This window comes from Mytilus trossulus, chromosome 14 (genome assembly GCF_036588685.1).
Source record: "Mytilus trossulus isolate FHL-02 chromosome 14, PNRI_Mtr1.1.1.hap1, whole genome shotgun sequence".
In the NCBI taxonomy this organism is placed as follows: domain Eukaryota; kingdom Metazoa; phylum Mollusca; class Bivalvia; order Mytilida; family Mytilidae; genus Mytilus; species Mytilus trossulus.
The window spans coordinates 42,191,204-42,216,210 of NC_086386.1; the positions used below are offsets into that span (position 1 = coordinate 42,191,204).

Below are 25,007 nucleotides of genomic sequence, written 5' to 3' on the forward strand. Positions count from 1 at the left end.
TGATTGACAGTTTCCATTTTTTTTTCTGTTTTTATATTCCTTCAATTAACGAATTTGTTCTGATCTTTTTAAAAGGATGATACTATAGTATGTATTGTATATTTTAGTCTTAGGATTGGACTTTACATTTGTATTTGTAGACAACGAACAGAATATGGAATGCCCATACTACAATTAATTCCCTTTAATTCCTCTATATTTAATCATTTTTTTTTATAATTATTATAGTTTACATTGATATAATGATAACAAAATTTTAATGAATCGTTATTGTTTTGTTTTTTTGGGGTGTACTGAGGCAATTAAACTTTTCATTTACTTTCATTTTAATAGTATTGTTCAGGATTCAAACAAGGCAGCACGAAATAATTTATCATAATACAATTAATTCAATAACAAACATTAAACAATATTTTTTTTTAATTTTATCTAATGATAGTTTAATATTGTATTAGTGTTTTTAGTATTAAGTTTATGCCATATTTGTTGTTTTTATTACGTTTTAGGACGATGTAACCTTTATGACTATCCTAAGCCACCTAATTGTATATCCTAACTTTAGGACCAACTTTAGCACGTATCGTATTTTAGGAGACTTTCGTTAACCCGACCTAGGACTAAGACGTGTCCTAAGACCATCCTAAGACATGTCTTAGTTCTATGACAGCTTCGTTGACACTGTATATGCTTTATATATATTTATATTTATACAACTCGTCTAAACATCAACCCAACAATGTTAGATCTGTAAATTTGCTTTCGCAAATTTTTGGTTCTTCACTAGCCGGGAGTCGAACCCATGCTACTGTGATATCGTGACACCAAATCGCCTGCACTGCAGCCGTCCCGCTAGACCACACGACCACCTGGGCTCTCTAAAAAAGAGCTTTCGGTGGGCATGTGTTACCTTTCCACGTCAGTTTTAATCTAGCGGCGTACTACAGTACATGATATATAAGGCATGAAGATGTTATTGTTACAGGTCAGCTAAATTATCTATAGTAGAGGATCCTACAAATTAATGTAAGATACAGTCAAAGATAATAATTATATTCATAAGTACGTCTGAGTCAGTAACAACCCTACAACAGATGTATCCATCGGATCGCCATCAATGATGGTGATACATGGCTGTGTACATAATATATATACAACTCGTCTAAACATCAACCCAACAATTTTATCTGTAAATTTGCTTTCGCAAATTTTTTGGTTCTTCCCTCGCCGGGAGTCGAACCCATGCTACTGTGATATCGTGACACCAAATCGCCTGCACTGCAGCCGTCCCGCTAGACCACACGACCACCTGGGCTCTCTAAAAGAGAGCTTTCGGTGGGCATGTGTTACCTTTCCACGTCAGTTTTAATCTAGCGGCGTACTACAGTACATGATATATAAGGATATATATTTATATTTATATATATAGATGCTTTATAATGTTATAGCCATATTGCTGATAGTGACGTTTAACACCAACAGCAAATCAATCAGATCTTTGATAATGCTTCATTTCTAATAATGAAAATTACAAAAAATTATCTTAGCTACATTTTGTAGCTTTGCAATTAAATTCAAACCGCTGAAAAAACACCCTTACTCATAATGACGATATAGCGAAGCTAAATAACGTTTTGAGAAATTTCTTATCTTCATTGCTCAATATAATAAATCAGTTAACCAGGAAATTTGTATAAAATATAATATGATAAGCTATATATTATATGATATGAAATTGTTGTTACATGTACAATATTTGGCAATGTTAATAATCAAATTTAACTGCAGTTTTTCTTTAAATTCATTCTTTTAAGTTGACTGTTATTTTCTACTGCAGTCTTTCCTTCTTTCAACTCATTGACTAACGCGTCTATCACATTTTCTGTCTTTTTCTACTGTAGTCTTTCTTTTAATTCATTGACTAACGCGTCTTTTAAATTGTCTGTCTTTTCCTTATTTTGGTTGTTACTATCGTCACCATCGTCAAATCGTACACGACTGTTCTCCTTATTTTCTTCTGATACCGTTCGTTTTCGAAGTGGTTTGCTGTATAAATCCTCTATACGAAAATCAGTTGAAAATTGTTTATCCTGCTTTAACGCATGATGATGTCCAATACCGGAGTTGTTTTCTTTGGATAATGTACCGTTTAACATATTTATATTCTCCTTGCCTGTATAAAATGTGAAATCTTTGTTGACATTTTGCCACCGTGGTACGCCGTCACTGATTGATCTTTGTAAACAGAAATGATAGTTCTTATCAAACAGCGTTGTAATATTATTATCTCTGTGGATTCGTTCGTTTTCATTGTTGTTCATCTTCTGGTATTTCTTTCTGTCTAAGTATGATTCTTCGGTCAAAATACTATTAATCTGTAAAATAAACATAATTGTTATACAATGAATAAGTGGATTAACCTTCATATATAATGTTCAAAACAATTATCATGCCTTGTTTTTTTTTTGTAATTTTTATTTCTAATTGTTTACTAAATACGGAGTGTTTCTCCAGGTGACTAAAAAAAAACCTAAAAGTCGTAAATTCTTTATTTACCTCTTTTATTATATTTTAGCGTATTAACTTCCTTATAATAATGTCTTTCCACAGAAATTTTTGAGAAAATATCAAAATCCAGAGACCGTAATCAATCCGTGTATTATACTCTTTCACGCATGCTCATTCGACGTATAGCCAGCGAAATTCAAGTCAAAGTAAAAAGAAATTATAGAGAATATGACAGTAAGGCCTATGCGGATATTGTATTGTATTGTAAGTGCATCATTTTGTTCTTTAAACGACATTCACCCTTTTTACTCAGGGGTAAAACTGTCAAAAAATGAAATGAGCGTTGAACGAGTCAAAGTGATCCTCCACCCTTTTATATGTAAACACAGCCACTCGACGTCACCATTCCTCACTCTTTTAACTGTGTCTACACTTTGTTTTAACACGTATCCACTGATCGAGATTAATTATGGTGGATATTGGACATCTTTCATAAAAACGACACCCAGATAGCGTCCAGAAAATCAAGAGTGATTTTTCTTTGGTAATAACAAAAGGGTACGGATGAGAGTCCTACATTAATTTATTTCTTTAATGATTTTTCTCTATTCTTTATTTATTTTCTCTATTCTTTATTTATTTCCCCCCATTATTATCTATATTGTTTATTTCGGCACCTTTTTTTTTCTATTCTATATATATTTCCCAATTTTAAAATCATCTATTCTGCACGAAAACTCCTTATTCTGTATTTTTTAAACCCAATCCAGACCCGCATTTATGTAAATGGTTTGCTATTTGAAGATTGTGGTATTCATCGTTGTTCTTTCATCGCATTAACTTAAACATAGGCAAAAAAAGAACAGATAATAAAAGAAAAAAACTTATCAAGAATAGAGAAATTTATCGAAAAAAAGCAACAAAATTACGAACCCCACCACTTATTTTTAGCTTTCTATATTTTACATGTTAAGTTATACTGTTTAACAGACCTACCGATGATTTACTCGTTACAATAGTTTTTAGTGTTGAGGATTTCCTTTTACTTTCCTGGCTAAGTGACTCGTTTAATATTTTGGTCATGCTTCTTCTTTGGGATCTTCGCTCAAATGCATTTTTCACCTATGGAAAACAATTACATAGCAAATGAGTTCTAACAGTGTATTTTGTATATAGACATTACATAATTTGTTGACAAAGTCGGATTTGATTTTTATACAGGTCTTGTGCCCACTAGAAATGACGAGATCAACATGGGACATTTGTTATTAAGAAGCATGCTTTATAAAATGGCAAATAAATATGTAAGAAACAACTGATACTTACATCTGTGTTTAACAAACAGTGGAAAATGAAAAAGAATACACCCTGAAATGACAAATTAATATATTATTGATTGATAGCATACATTTGTAGTCTTTGGTTTTTATAAAAAAAAAATATGTCGTTCCTTCGAGATATGACGACTATATGATAAATTCTAGATATCAAATAGCAGATAAAAACAAATTTCAAATTGGATTTATTGAATTATCAGTTGAGGGAATGAAACGGAAATAATATAATAGAACTTGCAACACGAAAGGAGTTCACGGAAGCAAACTTTGCGTAAATTATTAAAAAAAATAAAGGACTTTAAAAAAGTCTCTACTGTAAAAGAAAGCCTTACTTCTTTTCTTTTGGATTCATACAATTTTTTCATCATATTAGGTTAATTTCCCATAATGAAAACATAATAATTCTTTTCTTTATTGTGTGTGTTATTTTTTTTTATTTTTTGTTTTGGTGTTCATCTTTTACCCAAATTGCACCTATTCAACAAAGAAAGCTGAGCAATTCTTAAAAGCTTTTTTTTTTAGACTAAACAATTTGAATTTTGATAATTTTACACTATACACGTCTTACGAAATAGGTGAATATATTTTAAAACTATCCACTATACGTTCACAGTTTATATCAGCAGTCAACGGAAAAGAAAAATGTTCGAAAACGCCGCCATGCAACCTTCTCAAAAAGTCATCGGCTGTTAAAAATGAACAAAAAAAATATTGCAAGCACCCTTTTGAAAAAATGAAAAGTGACGATGTAGTAATGTCAAATTGTTCTAAATATTTTAAAAATAAAATAAAACATCTGTTATATGGTTTTTAATGATGTGAATTGTGCATAATGCAATTTGGGTACTCCTCATTGCGGAATCAAGGATAGATGGCTCGGAGGTCGATAAAAATTCTTTTTTCTATGTCTCAAAAGGGACTTAATATCAAAATTGTGTACCTATATAGTAAAGAAGGATACGGCTACAAAATAAACACAGAGTGGAAAATGTTGTCGTTATCATAACAAAACGCAGATGAAAAACTGTCAAATTAGGCGCATTTTGGGTACCGTCACGTTACATCTGAAGTACATTCTAAGATAATCCTAGTCAAATCTGGATATCATAATTTCTACTAGTAGATATTGAAATTGAAATTTGCACTAGGTGGATTTTGGAATCTACTTAATTTAAATTGTAACATTTATTTGATCAACTTCGAAAATTATTGAAAAAAATGGCTTATGAACTGTTGTAAAAAGAAGAAATTGTTGAAATCGTACCTGCAAAGAATTGAACGTTGTGAAAAGATAGGTAAAAACCACTGTCTCTCGATCATTCACACTTAAAAATCCCAACGTCCAGGTGACTCCAAGCAATGGTAAAAGTATGGCAGCTGCTTTTAGTCCTGCCCTAAAATTATAAAGTCAATAAGAAAGAATTAAAGCAAGCCAAACAGACGAAACACGATTTATACAGTGGTGTTTTCTAACGTTAGTGGAAAATATTTCATGTTTAATTTGTCTTTTCTCTTTCGCTTCTTGTCCCATGTTGTTGTACATCATTTAATGTATTCGAGTATGCGTATAGATCCTTGCATTTCTTATTTTCTCAGGTTTCCGCGTTCCTAATGAAGATTGATCTTGAAAAGAGCTTCGAACGCACCTAATTTATGAAGCGTTATTTTTATTTCACATTTAGTATATCGATTATCTATATGACAAAGTTTATAATCAACTTTGTTTTACAAATAAATAAAATATACGGTTATGTACACTGTATATATGGTATAGGTATAGTTTGTATGACGCAAACACTAAATTCTCTTTGGGTGTTTGCCCCCGATATAGACTTGCCTTATTTTGGAGTTTGAATGCTTCTGATGAGTGACAATCCAGAAAGCGGTCTTTAATGCAAGCGATATTATAAAGCCTAAAGCTTTATGGTCATAACTTAGAATTATTAACAACTTCTTGCGATTATTCCTTTTTCAAATCCCGTTGAAGAAACATTGTCAGTTATACCGCTGTAGTACATATAATATAGACAATGGATGTTTACAAATAGTTTTTTTTAACCCTGTATTTTACTTACTTAACAGCTGATCTCTCCTCAGAGTTGGCTCTGCTCAACATTGATTTCATCATGATACGGAGAACTATTATCAAGATGATGGAATTTACCTACAAAAATATGTACAGATTTAAAATTTAAAGTTATTGTTTTATATAACATTATGTTTTCTGTAAAGGAATAACCGGTAACCTTTCTTTTTCTAATTTCAGCAAATGTTTTTATTTGTATAAACTATGATCACAAATGACGTCATATTCTCTAAAACCATCAGAGCAGCGGTTTGTAAAACAAATTCAGTGATACTCTTCTGTTGTATAAACATTGATCATCATATTTGAATTGTCATGTAATTTCCAGCAGAAAAAAAATATATCATTTCTTAAATCAGTCAGTCAAAATTAAGAAATTAGATTGTTTTGGAAAACAGTTCTACGTTAAGAGTTCCTTCGTGCTTGTCCTTGTCCTTGGAAAGCCTATTTTAGTAAGATTGAAGGCATACGTTGAAAATAAATTTGAAGATACTAAAGTCGCAATCATACAAACATTAATTAATCCACGAAATATGTCGTTTTTTTTAATTGCTCAATATCTTTTCGGTTTTTTTTTTAACTTTAGATTTAATCTATAACATTGGAAGTCTTTCAATCTTAATAAACTTTACAAAAAAAGCTTTCCTTTATATTTGTAAATCGTATAAATTTTCCTGGACGTAAATTGTCCTGTAATGTTATACTGATGAACTACTAATTATAATAACGATAAAAGAATAGAAATTTATAATTTAAAACTCTTTTTTGTATTTGTAAGTGTTGGGGTTCCAATCATCACGAATTACCTTCAACCTTATATTTTTCTCTTTTCTGATTAAAGCATATATAGCAAAGAAATAAAAAGAAATTAGAAACGTTATTATATGAAAACTATCGGTAATATATCATTCAAGATGATGATCGTTCTGTTTATTGCTTTCTACCAAACCATTCTGTTTTGATATTTACCAATATTACTATTCCTACTACAGGTACAAATGTCCATAATAGTACGTTATGGGATACCCAACACCTGAAATTAAAAAAAAATGTTTTGTAATAATGATAATCATTATTTTTATCAGTTTTCTTGAGTCAGTGAACAGTCGGAATATTCAGAAGATGAAACACTTAGATATAGTTCATGATAGTTACTATCATATAAACACAATAATGAACACACTTGAAATTAAATGGTCAACAATCAATCTATCAATCTTTGCAGCGAAGTGTATTTAATATTTAAACAATTCTACAAATGCATCACAGGAAACATGAGACTAAACTGATACAAGACAAAACAACACAAATTGTCTCATTAATTAAATCGATAAGCAACGAAAACAAAACTGTTAATCAACTGAAGAGTAACACGAGCCCCTTTAATCAAAACAAGGGGTGAACGCAGGTGTTCAGGAAAGAGCATAAGTAAAAAACACTAGATTCCTGAAATATTGTATTATACTTTTTGATGTGTTTTCTAACGATGTTAATATAAGTTACGTGAGTTTTAACACAAATGCTGCTTATAAGGAGAGTTGAAAGATCACAGAAGAATATTTAAACTCATAAGTCGAAAATAAACTTCGTCATAGCTTAAAAAAGAAATAAACAAACAGACAAATATCAGCATACAAAGCACAACAACTAAATACTGAGCAACACGAACAACAAAAGTTGGAGTGATTTTTTTGTGATCCAGATTATGTTGCACCCGTTGTGTTGCTAATGTAAATACACACAAGTAGAATCGCCTAATTCGATAAGTCATATTTTGGAGAGAAAAAAAGAAACTGTGTTGTAGTGATGGTGGGCGTAAATCGAACGAAGGAATGCATGATTTCAATTTCAACGCTTGAAACTTTTCCTTTGATAGCATCCTTGTGAGCAACAACCCTCCTCTATCAAATAAATCGTGATATAACATGAAAGCCCTGATTATCATTACAACTAGTAGATATTATATACTTCACATGCAGGCCTTGCTAAATTCTGGTTTCATATAAATGGAAGTTAGGAAGTTGAAAGCTCTTTTTCCTGTTTTCAATGGAACCTCATTGTCAATATCAAGACGTGAGTCAGGATATAAATCAACAAGCAACGTATGTAACATTTACCTATTTGTTCCTCCGTATTCCTCGTGTAATGTGCCGACAGATATTCCTACTACTAGAAGTGGGAGCCCTGTAAAAACAATTGTTATTGCCAATATTATAAATGTTACTTAAAAAGAGAACGTAGTCAAAGCACCTTATGTATTCATTTACAATATTTTGATTCTTTGCTTTTGTTGGGGTATTTGACGTGAAATTAAATCCAGAAGAAAGACTTCAGACGCATCACTTTTTAAAGTGTCTTTTTCAGTTTCAAAACATTTATGTCATATCATGTATCATACATGTATATAAATCAATTTCTTATTAATGCATATTTTTGATTTTATGTAGTATAAATGTGATCTCTTGTTAATGTTCATCCTCACCATTTGTTTTTTTCTCAGCTGTGTTAAGCAAATGCAAATGATATTGTTATGCAGATATATAGACATTTTTAACATACGCATCATAAAATCTAATTTGAATAACAGCCTTTGTCAAAACAGTACTTAACACAAAGCAATATCTTTAAAAACATATTAAGATATGCTAAAATATCGAATAAATAAACTCATCATAGATACCAGGATTACATTTTGTTATTACGCCAGACGCGAATTTCTTCTACTAAAGACTCGTCAGTGACGCTCGAATCCCCCCCCCCCCCCAAAAAAAAAAATAGACCAAATGTAGTACGAAATCATTAATAGTTTTACGTACCCCATCCAAACAACATGTATTTCTTGAAGTTAGCTCTCCTACGGAATACTTTAACAAGCATCACATACAAATGAAATCCTTCTATTAACATCCAAGAAAACATTGAATTTAAGGAATAATGCAACAATGCAGCCATAGCTGTACAGACATACTAAAAAAAGAAAACTATTTGATATGCTGAACATGCAAAATTGATGCAATGTACAATATAGCACGTTTATGGTATACAATTCAATAATATTATTAATAAAAATTTCTACCCACGTGTATTGGTATTTGCTTATATTTTATATATTCAGAATATGTATTATATCACATTACATAACTAAACTGGAAGGAGTCATTAGTAAAACGTTGAAATTGTATGATACAAAATTTTGGTTCATGTTTTGGATAACGATATATATGTCTATCATCCATTCATACACAATTTAAAAAAAAATGCACAGTGAAACCTATTTCAACCGAATCTGTCCAGGACTTAAGATTGTTTCGGTTTTATCAGGTTCACAAAGCATATTATTTGTAATTACGGAGCTTAAGAACATGTTTGATTTATGCATGTTTTCGGTTTAAGCAGAATTCGGTTGAGTCAGGTTTCACTCTATAATGATATCATACTAACCTTGTTTTCCGTTCGATCGATCCCAACCAAGAAGAAAACTTGAACCAGAATGATTGATATTGCAAGCTGTTTATGTACCCGTACTCTCTCTTTATGCAAACTAAAATTGTACGTTGTTGTTTATTGAAGATGATAAACAAGTGAAACATATAATATAGAGAAAAGTGAAATACAGATGATATACTGAAATATAATTAAAAATGTATGATCATCATCTGCCTTACGTACACTGATATTAAAATATCTTATTCTTTCAAGACGAAAACATTAAAACGTGATACTGTGGATTCATTATTATTCGTTGGATACCAAATTTCGTTGATTCAGTGGATATAGGGAAACCACAAATTTAAATGTCCAACAAATAACAAATTTGCTGTATGATGATATGCAGTTATTTGAAAAGACACGAAATCAAAAATCCACGAAATTCAAGCTTTCCCCAATTCCACGAAGATTGATACCCACAAAAATAAATAGTTGCACAGTATCAAATAAAATTAATGTTTTTACCGAACATCCTTAGTCGGAGTGAACAGTGTGATAATCCACATGCACAAATAACACCCTGACTAGAGTATTAATCTGACTCCGGATCGTTCAGTTTGTTGATTAACGTCGAGATGTCGACTGGTTATCAGAGAAGCAACAAAACCATATTACAAGTCATTTGTCCGGCCGGATCAGGGATGAAACCTATGAGACGATCTCCCTTACTAGCTAAATAAAGACAAGCACTCTAGAAACGTTAACAGACAAAACAAACTGAAACGTTCTTTGACATGATCAATTCAAAGTACTTTGATGTATTGCATATATACATCATTACATGTAAATATATTCGATACGACGAAAATGGTTGAGCGAAATGAGCTGTACCACTGCTTTTCATACTTTGTTATTTTTAACCAATCAACAATTATACAAAACACATGCATTTTCATTTGCTAAATAATATATTCGTACCTGAAAAACTGGAATACAATAACTGTAATGACACAGGCTAAAACAGACATTACACCTCCAATGTATGATATATAAGTCAGTATGGTATAATCTGTATAGTCAATCTGATCCTACAAATGAACAACTAAATGTTAAATATTGTGTTGTGTGAGAGGCGCACATAAACAAATCCAGACAAAAATCACACTGTGTTTTTAGAAAGCAATAAAAAACTGTTCCTTGTAATAATGAAATTCTTAATTATGATAATCGCTATTTATAAAGTCCCCTAATTTAAAAAAAAAAAATGTATTTTTTGGGGGGCAAATATTATTATTTTTGTTTTTGTTGTTGGTTTTGGTAAAACAAATGCTTACCTGTATTTCAAAAACATCCATTAGAACAGCAAAGTTAGTCAAGTGTGTGCATTTACAAGCAATATGCGTTTCGTTGGATAACGCTGTGTCCAGTTTACATCCGTCACTTGTCCAAATATTTCCACCACTTTTAATATAAATATAGAGTTTACTTAATATACAAATAATGACTATAATCTTCACACTTTTTATAACGCCATATATGCAACTAACATTCACATAATTCTCTGACCGGAAACGCAACAACAGAGAAAAAACTGCCGTCGTTTGCTTTTTGTTTTTTTGTCAATTTCCTCTTTCAGTTAAAACAGTGATAATTACATGAATGTATATTTAATTTGCTGCTCATTATATAAGAACTAATTAAATTCAATAGTTATTAAAGGTACCGGAATGATAATTTAATACGCGAGACGCGCGTTTCGTCTAAAAACAATGTACGTAAATTAAAATTAAACAAAATAGAATATACTTTTCTAGTAAGTTAATAACGTCTTGATAATTGAAAACATATCTTTAATGGTAACAGCAACAGATATTCGAAAGCCCTTTGACGTACCTTGAGGACATGTTCAAAAATACACATTTTTCCTTTAAATCAACTATTGTTGAATTTTTCTAAAGAGAAAAGAAATATTAATGTACTTCAATATCAATAAAATTATAACACTGGATATATTCAAATATTGCTAGAATTAAATGTATAATTTCTAGAATATTTGCAGATAGTATAACTATATCATTTATTTATCGAACACATTTCAATACAATTATTTTAAACGTTAATCTGTTTTGTAAATATGACTATTTTTCACAAAAGCAGAAGTAAACTAGTCCAATTTTAGATGACTCAATGTATAGGTAGTGTAAGATAATTTAAATAGTAAAAGTGACTTTCTATTCGTTCCAAAACAGACTAAATGAATCAAACTGCAACAGTTTCAACACAGTGACTGCATGTTCACATATCTAGTATTACAATAACTTTGTTTTAATATCTCTACTATTTACTTACATGCATTTCTTGCAAATAGTTTTCATGTTACTAATTAAATAAAATCTGATAAAAAATTAACGCAACATTTTGTCAAAGCATCTAGTGCTGTTAACCTTTCAAATACACATTATTTATTTTATATATTTTCTAAACACATGCGATGATGTCTCCAATTTCAATCTGTTAGTTTGCACTTCATTTTCGCAAATAAAGACCTTATTGTAAACTGTTATTTGTCATTTTTTTACCATAAGGTTGTTAATATAATTCGCGACATATGAGTTTGAATGTGCATTTTGGTATCATTCGACTCTCTATCTGTGATCACAATCCTTTCGATATTAAATTCATATTTCTTGTTCTGGTAGTTATTCTATATTCACCATGAAAAAACTATGTCTTTGAGCTGATAAATAAAACAACGTCAGCCAATTAGAAGACGCGTTACATCCAAAATTAAATTATTCACCTTTATTTCCACCATAATAGTTACAGGTTTTGCCAAATGTTGGAACACATCTGGGTTTACATTTAGTACACTACTGGATATGATATCAGATATGATATATGGACTATTTCTGTAATGATAAGTTATAAGAAAAAGTAAGATAACAAAAAATACTGAGCTCCGAGAAAAAATCTAAACGTAAAGTCCCTAATCAAATGGCAAAATCAAATGATAAAACACCATCAAACGAATGGACAACAACTGTCATATTCCTGACTTGGTAAAGGCATTCTCAACAGTAGAAGAAAAACAGGTTTTACATGTATAGCGCTAATTGATTTGGTGGTTGTCACAAATTAAATGTAAGAAATTTAATGTGTATTGTCTTCACAGCTGTTTCATATCTTGATTTTAATCACGATATTGAAAATAAAGGACGATTTTAGCCTTAAACTATGACAAACTAAATGATTTCAAAGTTCCAATTCACAGCAGTAACATACGCTCTGCTCCATCAGTACAACGGTTTATATAAATCGTTGGCAGGAATATGCTTCTTTTACAAAAACTGATCCAGGTATGATTGAAAACGACTGAAATTTTTGATACACCAGCTTTAAGGAGACATTGATGGACCTACACGATATGTTTATGTCTCAACTTTAAAGTAAAATAACAAAAATACTGAACTCCGATAAAACAAATTCAAAACGGAAAGTCCCTAATCAAATGAAAAAACACATCAAACGAATGGACAACAACTGTCATATTCCTGCCTTGGTACAGGCATGTTAAGGTGTAAAAAATGGTAGGTTGAACCAGGTTTTATAGCACTAAACCTCTCACCTGTATGACAGCAATTTCAAATCTTTTAAATTATACGTTAAGTCCATATGACATATGATCTAGATCCTTATATACTAGTCAGATCCTTACATACTAGAATAGTTGTCTAATCTATTATGTACACATCGGGTCCTATTTCCGGTTGTGACAATTTTACTGTGAGTAGATTCGCAAGCGCAGCAGAAGATGTTCATCTTGTTGTCTCAAATCCAGTCTTTCATATTGGGGAGTTCATGCTATCTTCACAGTTTATGTGTGTTGCCTTGATTTGTCTTCTAAATCGATTTATTACATGTAGGTATATGCTTACCGTTTTGGTGCACCTGAATACTGCCACAGTTTCTGGTTGGGTTCGTGTTGCTTAGTCTTTAATTATCTATGTTGTGTCTTCTCTACTATTTTTTGTCTGTTTGTCTTTTTAGTTTTAGCCATGCCGTTGTCAGTTTATTTTCGATCTAGGAGTTTGATTGTCCTTCTGGTATCTTTTGTTCCTCTTTTAGGTATCGATAAACCAAAATTATCGCAACATAACTTTTCCTCACGACTTGGGGTAGAGTGTTTTTTATCCGAAATATTTAAAAGTTACCATGCAATTTTTTTCAACATTTCAGTAACATTTATATAACTTAAATATACATGTTAAATAATGAAAATTTATAGTAGATTCAAATATGCCATATTTTCCGTAGGAATATCTTAAAATATACTTATTGCAAAATGTATCATAATTCAAATCACCTTCATTTTTATTCAAACTAAAATTATCAATCGTAGATTAAATATTATAAGGTATATCAATAGATTCACAGTTAATGAAATCCATATAAGGATTATCTCAAGTTAACAAACATTAAATGTTACCCTTTAGTATCATCAAGTGATTTCAAATCTTTTGCATCTAATACCCCAGCAATTGAAGAATACTTCGCTGTAAATACTTGTATGTAGTGATCTTAAAAATGAAAAACATATGTTAATAAGTTCAAATCAGGATACTGTGGATTCATTTATTTTCATTTTCATGGGAACCAATTTTCGTGCTTAAACTTGTCTGTTCGTGGATATTTAATTTCGTAGTTTTGCTGAGGTCTGCATACAAGCCTATAGAAAATTTGTCATTCGTTGAACATTTAATTTCGTGGTTTACCTGTACCCACAAAATATACGAAAATTGGTATCCAACAAATATTATGGAATCCGCAGTAAATAACAACAGTTATGTACAACGTTTTAGTAAACACAAAAGTGACTTAATCGCTTTAGGATAATTGCCACACAAACTTCATTGATTTTAAAATAATTTGCTTTTGAATTTAATAGCAGGGAAATATTCTTTACTCTTGAAATTATCATATTTACAATTATATCTCACGAGCATTGCCGTAGCGGAGAAGGATTTGCTTACCGATTCAGATCACCTGTGATATTAACATGTCTTTGTTGATGTTCGTGTAACTCAGATTGTAGTTTTATATGTTGTGTTTTATGTTATGTCGAGTTTTTTTATTCGTTAATTTCCGCTTTTTTTTTAAATAGCATTGTTAATTTGTTTTCAACTTATGATAGAAAAAAGGAGATGTGGTATGAGTGTCGATGAGATAACTCTCCATCCAAGTCACAATGTGTAAGCAGTCCAGTATTTTAGGTCAAAGTACGGCTTTCATGAGTTATGATTTCACTAATAATATGTTCATCCTTTCGGTCAAATGATTAAAAATCCGTTTAACTCATACCGATTTAACGTCATCAGATGGCAGAACACACAGAAACAAATCTAAACTGAAAACAAGATCATTACAACAAACAAAGATGGACATCTCGAGGTTGTAAACGGGTTGAAAACAACGGCTAGCGCTGACCTAAATGAGCAATGTTAAATTTCTGTAATTCGAAAAGGTGCGATGAATTGAAGAAAGATGTTTTTTCTTCTTCTTTTGAAAAAATTGTAGCCTATGGTGTTTTCAAGATTTTTTTATATAGGTTTACCTATTTACGTTTTAAATGTCTATGTTTTCTCATTTCTATATTTCTGAATTCAAAAGTTCTGAAGTAAATTAATCAAACGCAGACAAACTGATGGTCATAATCGTTTTTCATTCACTTTATTTTTTTTTAAATTGTGTGTTTGTTTCTCTCGTATAAAGGGGAATTGAAATGAAAGAGGACAACATTAAGACAATAAAGACCTCACGATATAGAAGGGCTCAAATAATCTTTGTCAAAAGAAAACAATAAAACCCCAATTTAATCAAAGATAAATCAAAAATTTAGATGAAATAATATTGCTTCGTAAATGTATAGGGCTCTAATGAAACCCCAGCTTACAACCAGATATGAATAATGGTGCTTCTTTAATGTAAGAAGTTCTAACGGAAACTTTAACTAGATCTTAACACTGGAGATGTTGATGTTAGAGGTTCTAACAGAAAGCCGACTTACGGCGAGATTTAAACACTGGTGCGTTGCGACTTTAAAAGATTCTAACGAAATGCAGCTTATAACCACATGTATACTGGTGATTCATGTAATAAGAGCACCAGTATATAATTAACAAAATCGTATTTACCTGGTGAGTTTTTCACAGCAGCTTCAAAAACTGATGATGTTAGTGTGACAGCATTAGATTCATTGTTTCCTAAAGGGATTATAGTATAATCCTCGCAGATTGCTAGGCGTTCGTGAAACGAAATATGAAATTCTGCAAAAGATTGATAGTATCAAGTACATTTACTTCTTGTCGGTCATCATTATTATTGTTAGAAGATGTTATGTTTACATTGTAATGTTATGATACGAAGAGATGTGGAGAGGGCTTACATAGGCTATGCCTGTTGCCCAATCCAATTCAATTTATTTGAATAAAATATTGTTTAAACCATATGATACGAAACGTATCTTTAAACTGTTTATGTCAATGTTGAGAATAAAAAAATATTCAGGCACTTTCACCATGTAAGAGTTTGAGCAACTTCAAATAAACTTTGTACACATATATCAGCAATAAGTTTTTTAGATTGTATGTTTTAACTTATAAATTCATTGTAACATACGTATTGTAATTCATATTTTACTCATTAAACATTTTATATACTTAGAAGCCGGTGGTCTAAGACTTTGAATTCAGATTGTTCAATTGACAAGCGCTATGGTTGTTTAGGTTAATTCTTGTGCACTTAAAGGTGAATATTATAGTGAATATGTAAGCTAGAAATATACAAGACATACATTTGTTCAAGATAAAGTAATACGAATTAATCAGAAAGTTGAGCGTTTAAAATCACGAATCATATGCATTCTATGTTAGACGCATACTTTTCTATAAATAGTCATTCGTATGACAAACGATGTAAGTTAAAGCAATTCTTTTATCGCATAACAAGCTGTGTATTCATAAAATAATTAAGTTTTTAGATTAATGCATAATTTTATGTATCTTTTATCTTTTCTTAAGTAACATTTTATTAAAATAAAAACAAATTACAAATACAGTTGGTTAAAAATATTGAACATGTTTAATTATCAGATGCACATATCGGTAATGTAACACAATAATTTTTAAGGAATAATTCATAAAACATTATTTGAAATTTGTTTACTTTACAATAACTTCTAATATTCCCAAATGTAAACTCTTCGTCACATAAAAATGGTTATTGCGGTTCTTGAGTTGATAGTTACTATTTAATTCACGATAGATTAATTACATGCTGTTGTATGACAATACTGTCGATACTCTTATAACTCCAGTTGAATTCATTTTATTCTAAAAATTTGTCTACAAACCTAGATTTTTCGATTTCACATTCATTGTTTCCTTTGCTGTATATTTACTTATCTCCCTTCGATGTCTGTTCATATATTTTGATTTTTTCTCAGCCAGGTTTGCAGATAACAGTTCAACACTTGACAGAATTGACAGCATATTTGTCTGAACAAAGTCCTATGAAACAAGAAACGAACTATAGTTTACCTTGTTGAAATCCACTCATTTTCGTCTACTCTCCATCATAATTGATTGTCTTGGTTTTAAATAATTTTAGGGTACAGTTTATATAAAGCATATATAATTATGATGTCTTTATTGCCATTCAAGACATATTCATCAATTGTTACCAAAATGTGTGAATCAAAACGAATGATACAACCTGTGCGTATAGCTTTCATTAATCCCTTGATACTAAACACGAAAACTGGAAAGCAATTTAAAAACAAAAAAGTGTACAAAATCATGTCATTTAATGATAAATGAGACATGTTTACGGAATCATTTGTTTGAGCAGATCACGAAATGCAAACACAACAAACTTGATTATTTCCAGGATCAAGGACAAACGTTTTAATTAAGTCCTTCATAGTTTTCCACCTCGCACTTTTTTTGCCTCTAAGTATTTTTTCAATCAAATGTCATTGGAGACTCCTTTGTAGACGAAACGAGCATCTTGCGTATTATGGTATCTATTACGAGTTTATTGAAATTGTCCCGGTTTTATTATTTTTAACATACATCAATCATCAGATTATTCTTAAATACGCACCGGTGAGGTATACGTCCATACAGGCAGCAATGACGGATCTACAATGTTGCCCACAGCATCTCCATATCCCTATCAATGATATAATAACCAACTTATTCAGAGTGTTAAAACTGTGTTACGTTTTGGTCTATTCAAAAGTAATATACTTTTTTTTTTACTAGTAATAATTTGTATTTGTAGCCAAACATGGTCAAGTTTCAATGGTACAATCGGGTCTAAACATTTTCTACGATGCACAAAGAGTATAACATTCTTTAATTATCTAAATTTACCCTTTCCTAAATATATTCTAAAATAATGTTTAAACTTATCTTTCCTAAGTTATGTAGGGAAATGTAGGGAAAACACAGATGATGTTGTTTTTGGTGATGAAAAAATTGTCATATATTTCATCTTACTTTAAAAAAAAAGAGTGTTAATTTGTAGATGTCTTGTTAACATTATGAAGTTGTTTACGCTGGATAGAATATAAAAACAACTTGTTGTTCCAATGATGCATCATATTACAGTATTATAATAAGTAAAACTGAGCACCACGTATAGATAACTAAAACTAAGCTTCACAAACGCTATACACTGTCTGTCAGCTGTTTGAGACTTATTCATTGAAATATTTTTTTATAGATGATTGGAGGTATTCTTGTCCAGGTGCATTTGCCTTTTTTCATTCTTGTGATATTGTAATCTTCAAAACCGATACATATTTAAAACAAAGTAATTAGGCACTAAACTAATCTGAAAATTACTACTGATACCTGCGCTATAGATGAGAGAATTGATGATAATGCACTAGTATTTCTGACCATGTCAGCTAGGTCTTTGACTGTGGTTGTTACAGTGGAAAGATCCCCTGGATATAGTTTCGATGAAGATGACGTGGCTGCTGTAAGCCTTTGTGTTAAGTTTGTTAAAGTTTTGTGGTCAATGATTTCTTGGTTATAAATATCCTTTGTCTACAATATATGTGAACTAGATATTTTCTACAACAATTCCAAATGTATTTTACTGTCTATTTTGTTTTGTTAAACGACATTTCTAATGTTCTTTTGTTCATCATTTTGACTACAGTACATGTTGTTTAGTTTCTGTGCTTGTTTTGACAATAACAAATATGTTTTATATTGTTTTTCTAAGATCAGTCTTCTATTGCTACAATGTTAAAAATTGGTTTCCGAAAACATTAGTTTCATAGAAATTGATATCACGTGTTATAAAACAAGCATCTATATAACGTTGGTATCCAATATGTCTGCTTTATGTAAATGTAAATCATTAGTTAAACACAATAATTTTTGTATTAACTATATATTTTTTATGGTGAACATATTTTCGAAACAGCCAGCTGCATTCCATATCTTTGAGTCTATCAAACTTACATAAAGTTGCATCATTGAAGAGGTGGTATAGCAAGTGTATAATTCTTAAACGTATGCATGTTGAATAATACAATTCGCCGTTTCAGAATCTTATGCATCCTGGGTAATATTTTCTTAAATTTACACCAATACATCGTGATTGGTTAAACATGTAATACACAGTAGAAATTTAAGCAATGACTTTTTTGGGGTACGAATAATGAAATTACCCATGATTCTTTAGATTCTAAAAACGGCTTACTACAAATCAGTCTAAATCAATTACACCAATAGATGTATAACGTGTACATTGTTATTGAGGAAAATACTTTTCACCATTTATCTGTGTTACTGTTGCTGTATATATTTATATTTTAATTAGTTTATTCATGTATTTATCGATATTTTAATCTAGTTTACCTTATCAGCTATCAATTTGATTTCACGACTGACACAATTTATGAAATTTGGTTTTTCCCATTGACCACCATATTTTGTTATATTAGAGCTTCTGCAAAATCTTGTAGCATTTCCTTAAATACAAAAGCAAATAGTAAATAAATGTGACTTTTAATTCATAATTCTTTTGAACGATTCCCTAAGTTTAACAAATCAGTGATAAAATAAAATTTGAGACAATAATGAAGATCTAGCGATCAGTAAATCTATACCAAATCTTCAGAAATTTCCGTTTATTTGTTGTCAATATTAACTAAATATAATGTTTATTTATAAAACTTGAAGAAAAAAGCTTTTATAATTGATCATATTCGCAGCCAAAATAATTTTTCAACAAAATATTGGCGGGAAGAGATTGTCTTTTTTATTAAACTAAAAGAAAATGGCTTCAAATGTGTTCTAAAGTATTTAAGGTGGTATGGGAGTCTAAAATAAAAATGATAGAAATTGTTCATACTTTGCCAAAATGGAGCATCTATTGATACCTGTTAAAAAATATTATTAAAATGATAGGTCACCGTGCATTTTTTCAAGCTACGGGTCTCGACAAAATGACAAATTTTGTATGGATTATACAGGAAAAAACACTATTTTGTGAATAGAAACTAAACGAAATGATAGAATTGTAAAATAAATTAGGAAAATATAGCTTTCAAACAATGCTTTGATAATATCAAAAGAAAAGGTAGGGTCACCGTGCGTTTTTTCCGGCTAAAATACAAAGTAGAAAAATTCAATGAACAATCCAACAGAAAATGCACTGTTTTAGAGTTACCTCCCCTTAAAATGACAATTTCAAAATATTTAAAAACAACCAAAAATAATCTACACTTGTACATATATTTATATTTATAAGTTATATTCTTATACATTGGATCTTTTAAATGTAAAAACACATGAAATATCTGCATTCTTGCATCAAATTTTGCTAATTTGATAGAAAATATGGACCTTAGATTCTCTGTTTTTTACAATCCAAGATGGCGAAAGACACCCATACCACCTTAATCATTAACCCTACCAGATTATTTCATTATTAACATCTTCTATACCTGTGTATTCATGCGGACAGGGAACTGTTGCATATGATGAAACACGTGTATCTTGCCACCAAAAGGAATCCTTGGAAAACGAAACTTGTTTAATTTCTCTTTCACAGTGTTCCTGATCTGCAAATATAGACATATATGAAAGACAAATGAGTTTGCATATTTAATTCCTAAAATATAACTCATTTCGTTTTAAGAACCACAAAAAGCCAATCAGCAAATTATTATTTAAGGGTTTTAATATGAATACAACTGAACTAAGTTGTAATGTCTCCTTTATTAGGATGGAACAATTAAGAGAAAAGAAAAAAGGCAATCAATATATTCAGTAATGATATCATACCAATTGTAGTGTACATATTAAATATCATACATATTGCGGAAAAATCACACGAATGGTCATTATAGTTCTATAATGGCCGATATGGACTTTGCTCCTAGTCCGATTTCAGAAAGCTTTCATAAGAAATATATTTATTAAATGAACTTCACTATAATGTGAATGTGCCTTACCTATTTTGTTACAACGTTCGCCTTTCCAACCGTCTTCACATATACATTTATATGTATTGACATGTTTTTCACGTGTTCCATAGTTACAAAGGTGATATTCCTCTAAAAAGAAACATTGTTTTTATGTTTTTTAACAATCGAGTGCTGATTGACAAGATACACAATTGCTTGGTATACAAAAGCTTGAATATGCCTGTAATTCAGTGATTATTGTTTATTAAAGTGTTACATATTTGTTTTTCGTACATTTTTTGTAAATACACTAGGCCGTTTGTTTTTTCGTTTAAATTGTTTTACATTTCGGGTCCTTTTATAGCTGTTTATGCAGTATATGTTTTGCTCATGGTTGAAGGCCATACGATTAACTATAGTTATTTGTTTCTGTGTCATTTGGTCTCTTGTGGAGAGTTAGCTCATTGGCAATCATATAACATCTTCTTTTTTTTATAAAAGCTATAAGATAATACAACTCAAAGTTAAAATAACGGATGATCTTACGTCTAGTTTTACCGCTGTTTGACAAGACAAAAAAGTAGGGTCAATGTGAATGATACATGTCTCTAAAAGAAACCAAAATGGACATTAACAACTATAGGTCACTGTACGCTGTACGTTAGCATGTACATCACATTTTTAATAGATAAATGTGATGGTTTTTTTTCATTTTTATTAGTTTTCGTGTAATAAATATCACACTGTATATACGCATGATAACCGTACCATGTTCCTTGATTTCTATACTTTTACAGGCTCGATGTGGTCGGCAGGAAATTGTCAACTTTGGGGTAAGAAATTCATCCAGATATAATCCTTCAACAAAATCATCTAGACTTAGTTTTCGTGATTTGGAATTCCGTTCCTCTTTCAACTGAAACAATGATTATACACGATGTTGTAATAATATTCAAGTTATAACAAAGATGCATATAAATAAAAACATTTCCATTTTATTTGTTTTTTTTCTCTTAAATCAAACTGGTATTAGGAAAATCCCATTCTTCATACGTTTGATGTTTTCCTTTTAATTTACTTGTGTTTCGTGTAATATGTTTCATATAATAATTCAATAAACAATAAACTCTCATGTTTCCTGAATAGAAACATTTATGTTGTATCGTTTAAAACGAAACATAAATTGTTAAATAAATACTGAAGATTTTTCAAATTATTTATAGTCGGTTAAACATGTTTACACTATAAAAGACCTTCAACATGTTAAAAGTAAAAACAGTTGTCAAAATGTACGGCATAGAAAAATTAAAATGAAATATCTGTACAAGATAACTGACTCTGGCCAAGCAGATGGATATGAATCAGGGTTGTTTAAAAACTTATCCTCCCACTTTTTACCTCCATGATTTTATTACTATATTACACGTAAAAGAGTATACAGTGTAACCAGCCTAATCCGACACCTGAGTATGCCAACATCCTGCGTTAACTGACAAATTTTAAGTGTCGCAAAATATGCTTATACTTGCAGAAAAAAACTGAGTATTTCGACACCCTGCTTAATCCGACAATTTTGTCTGGTCCAACAGTGTGTCGGATTAGGCGAGTAACACTGTACAACTAAATCAGAAAATTTTATTTCCAGTAGGTCTTATTATTACCTCTATGTATGGAAAGCTTTCTACTGACAAATGACCATAGTTTAATAGAGTAACAGCTACATAAATAATGTGATCTTGATGAGCGTATATGGTCCAATTATGAGTCTTGTTCTCATATACAGATTTACTATTTCCAACAGATAACACTGATATATCTGTAGTTGCATTTATGTGTTCTTCGACTCCTTTTCCTCGTTCTGAAATACAATATTCTAACTATTTGACTGAATATTTTACGAATCTCACTATTAAGACTTTTTATATAGATTAGACAGTTGGTTTTCCTGTTTGAATGGTTTTACACAGAGTAATTTCTAAAGACCTTTATAGGTTGGTGTTCAGTTTGAGACAGAGCCCCGTGTTGAAGGCCGTACCTTGACCAATAATTGTTTACTTTTATTAATTGTTACATGGATGGAGAGTTGTCTCATTGGCACTCATGCCACATTTTCCTATATCTATTAATGTTTGATAACAAAAATCATCACATGAGTACCCTGTACAAACAAAACAATTGAGGTCTAGTAACATAGTAAAGCGCAATTAGTAATACAAATTGACATGAATTAATTCGGTCGTAGGTGAATTTATACTAGAACTGATTAAATCAATTGATACCGAATATAATTAATTTACATCCCTTTTGTTTAGATAAACGTTACCTTTGGTTACATCATGACGTTAGAAGACAGTTACATTAGTCTATTCGACCTCATCATGCATAAATCTGTTTTGAATATTATATGTATTTTTAGCGTTTAAATCATCAAAATCAAGAAAGTCATGTTGACATTTAGCTGTTAGGATTAAGTAAATCATTACAGTAACTTTGTCATATAATTTGTGAACTGGGAACATTCAATAAAATAGCACTCGCTGTTTTGCCCGAAATCGGGCAAACAATTCTAATCGTACGTGTTTTGTAATAAACCCTTTACTTTTGATGCATTGAATTTTATAGAAAAATGAAACTGCAAAATAATTACTCTGGACTTCTATTGTTACATTCTTGCACCACTGGTAGGGCTTACAACTTATCGTCAGGTTTTTGCTCGCAAATTCCTGTTCGTATTTCCCATCAGTTATCTCATCCGTTGACAATAAATAAGAAGAGGCTAGATCATCAATATTATTAATCTGAAATACATAGAATATGATATTGTCTTAACCCTCAAGCAAGATCCTTTTATTCCATTTGAAAAAGTTTGAAGGAATCAATGTGTATGTACTTCGTAGTCTGCTCTCAATATCACAACTCTATTCAAAATAATGTTAGGTCAATATTATGATAGAAACACAGATATATATGTGTTTTCCTTATTAATTTAAGAGATTTGAAACATCGATAAACTATCGTTGCTTAATATAAACTTATGATATATTTCGTCGTTCAGATAACAATTTTACAGTACTGTAGCAGTTCTTATTTATCATATTATGTATAATATAACAATATGTACGAAGGTATTGTATCTTAATTTTAATCTGCTCGGAAGAAAGCTATTAAACAAAGAGTTCCAAATGGTGAAGCTAAAATCGCCCCTTCGTAAATTTTACGGACGCCGTCGTTGGTTGACCGTTAGGGAATAATCGTTGATATCGGACAGGTTCCTTATGTCGTAAATACAGTCCACTTCCCTTTTCACCACGAATGTGACATACCGAATTATACTTTTTACCAGTTTTGTAATACCAAAGCAACCCGACGGGTGCCGCATGTGGATCAGAATCTGCTAACCCTTCCGGACCACCTAAGATGACCTCCACCTTTTGGTAGGGTTTATGTTACTTCGTCTTCAGTTTACTAAGTTGTGTCTTTTGAACCATTATTTGTCTGTTTGTCTTTTTATTTTTTAGTCATGTCGTTGTCAGTTTAGTTTCAGTTAATGAGTTTGACTGTCCCTCTTGTATCTTTCGCCCTTCTTTTATCTTATTAAACAAAACTTCCTATGTTCAGTTTTTATTTGTGTGTGGTCAAATTGTGTCTTGAATCATTTCCAAACCTTTTGGAAAAAGTAAACTGATTTGTTTTATCTTATACAAATAAATCATGTGCATTTACAGAATATATTGTTGTATGAAAAATAATTGGGTTTTTACATAAGTATAAATAAAACAAATATAAAATTTTTAAAGTATTTACATACCTCAATGTTAGGAAAATAATCTGCCATCATTTCATTCAGTGATATTTTTATATATATGAGCGTATCTGATTCGGCAGAAATAGACCATACGTATGTTGTATTTTCAAACGTAGACTTGTTTCTTATCAAAGACAAAGTCGTTAATTTACTTGATGCATATAGTTGTTGATATTGTATCTTTTCTTCTTCTGGAATACAAAAGTGAGAAATAAATCGTCTTGAAACTTAAAATTAATTCTCACACTTCTACATGTAAATAAATTCATCATACATACCAGGATTGAAATTTGATATTTGTGTCAGTCCGTCGCTTCGTCTACAAAAGACTCACCAGAGACGCTCGAATAAAAAAAA

At 30.7% G+C, this 25,007-nt stretch overlaps 1 protein-coding gene across 1 annotated transcript in view; it reads right to left on the reverse strand.

Moving 5' to 3' along the window:
- Nucleotides 1-1,685: 1,685 nt before the first annotated feature.
- The window catches only part of LOC134697779 (latrophilin-like protein LAT-2), a 32,322-nt gene continuing 9,000 nt past the window's right edge, over nucleotides 1,686-25,007 (reverse strand). The window contains exons 9-33 of the mRNA XM_063560065.1: nucleotides 24,654-24,841; nucleotides 23,493-23,643; nucleotides 22,507-22,703; nucleotides 21,614-21,761; nucleotides 20,873-20,995; nucleotides 20,384-20,500; nucleotides 19,293-19,405; nucleotides 18,273-18,470; nucleotides 17,518-17,586; nucleotides 16,766-16,922; nucleotides 15,549-15,680; nucleotides 13,844-13,934; nucleotides 12,158-12,266; nucleotides 11,251-11,309; nucleotides 10,692-10,818; nucleotides 10,336-10,445; nucleotides 9,370-9,469; nucleotides 8,745-8,895; nucleotides 8,046-8,112; nucleotides 6,898-6,961; nucleotides 5,918-6,006; nucleotides 5,107-5,236; nucleotides 3,832-3,873; nucleotides 3,502-3,627; nucleotides 1,686-2,372 (exon numbers count right to left, since the gene is read on the reverse strand). Of these exons, the coding sequence (XP_063416135.1) occupies nucleotides 1,890-2,372; nucleotides 3,502-3,627; nucleotides 3,832-3,873; nucleotides 5,107-5,236; nucleotides 5,918-6,006; nucleotides 6,898-6,961; nucleotides 8,046-8,112; nucleotides 8,745-8,895; nucleotides 9,370-9,469; nucleotides 10,336-10,445; nucleotides 10,692-10,818; nucleotides 11,251-11,309; nucleotides 12,158-12,266; nucleotides 13,844-13,934; nucleotides 15,549-15,680; nucleotides 16,766-16,922; nucleotides 17,518-17,586; nucleotides 18,273-18,470; nucleotides 19,293-19,405; nucleotides 20,384-20,500; nucleotides 20,873-20,995; nucleotides 21,614-21,761; nucleotides 22,507-22,703; nucleotides 23,493-23,643; nucleotides 24,654-24,841 (3,341 nt within the window). The 3' untranslated portion in view covers nucleotides 1,686-1,889. The remainder of the gene's footprint in view (nucleotides 2,373-3,501; nucleotides 3,628-3,831; nucleotides 3,874-5,106; nucleotides 5,237-5,917; nucleotides 6,007-6,897; nucleotides 6,962-8,045; nucleotides 8,113-8,744; nucleotides 8,896-9,369; nucleotides 9,470-10,335; nucleotides 10,446-10,691; nucleotides 10,819-11,250; nucleotides 11,310-12,157; nucleotides 12,267-13,843; nucleotides 13,935-15,548; nucleotides 15,681-16,765; nucleotides 16,923-17,517; nucleotides 17,587-18,272; nucleotides 18,471-19,292; nucleotides 19,406-20,383; nucleotides 20,501-20,872; nucleotides 20,996-21,613; nucleotides 21,762-22,506; nucleotides 22,704-23,492; nucleotides 23,644-24,653; nucleotides 24,842-25,007) is intronic.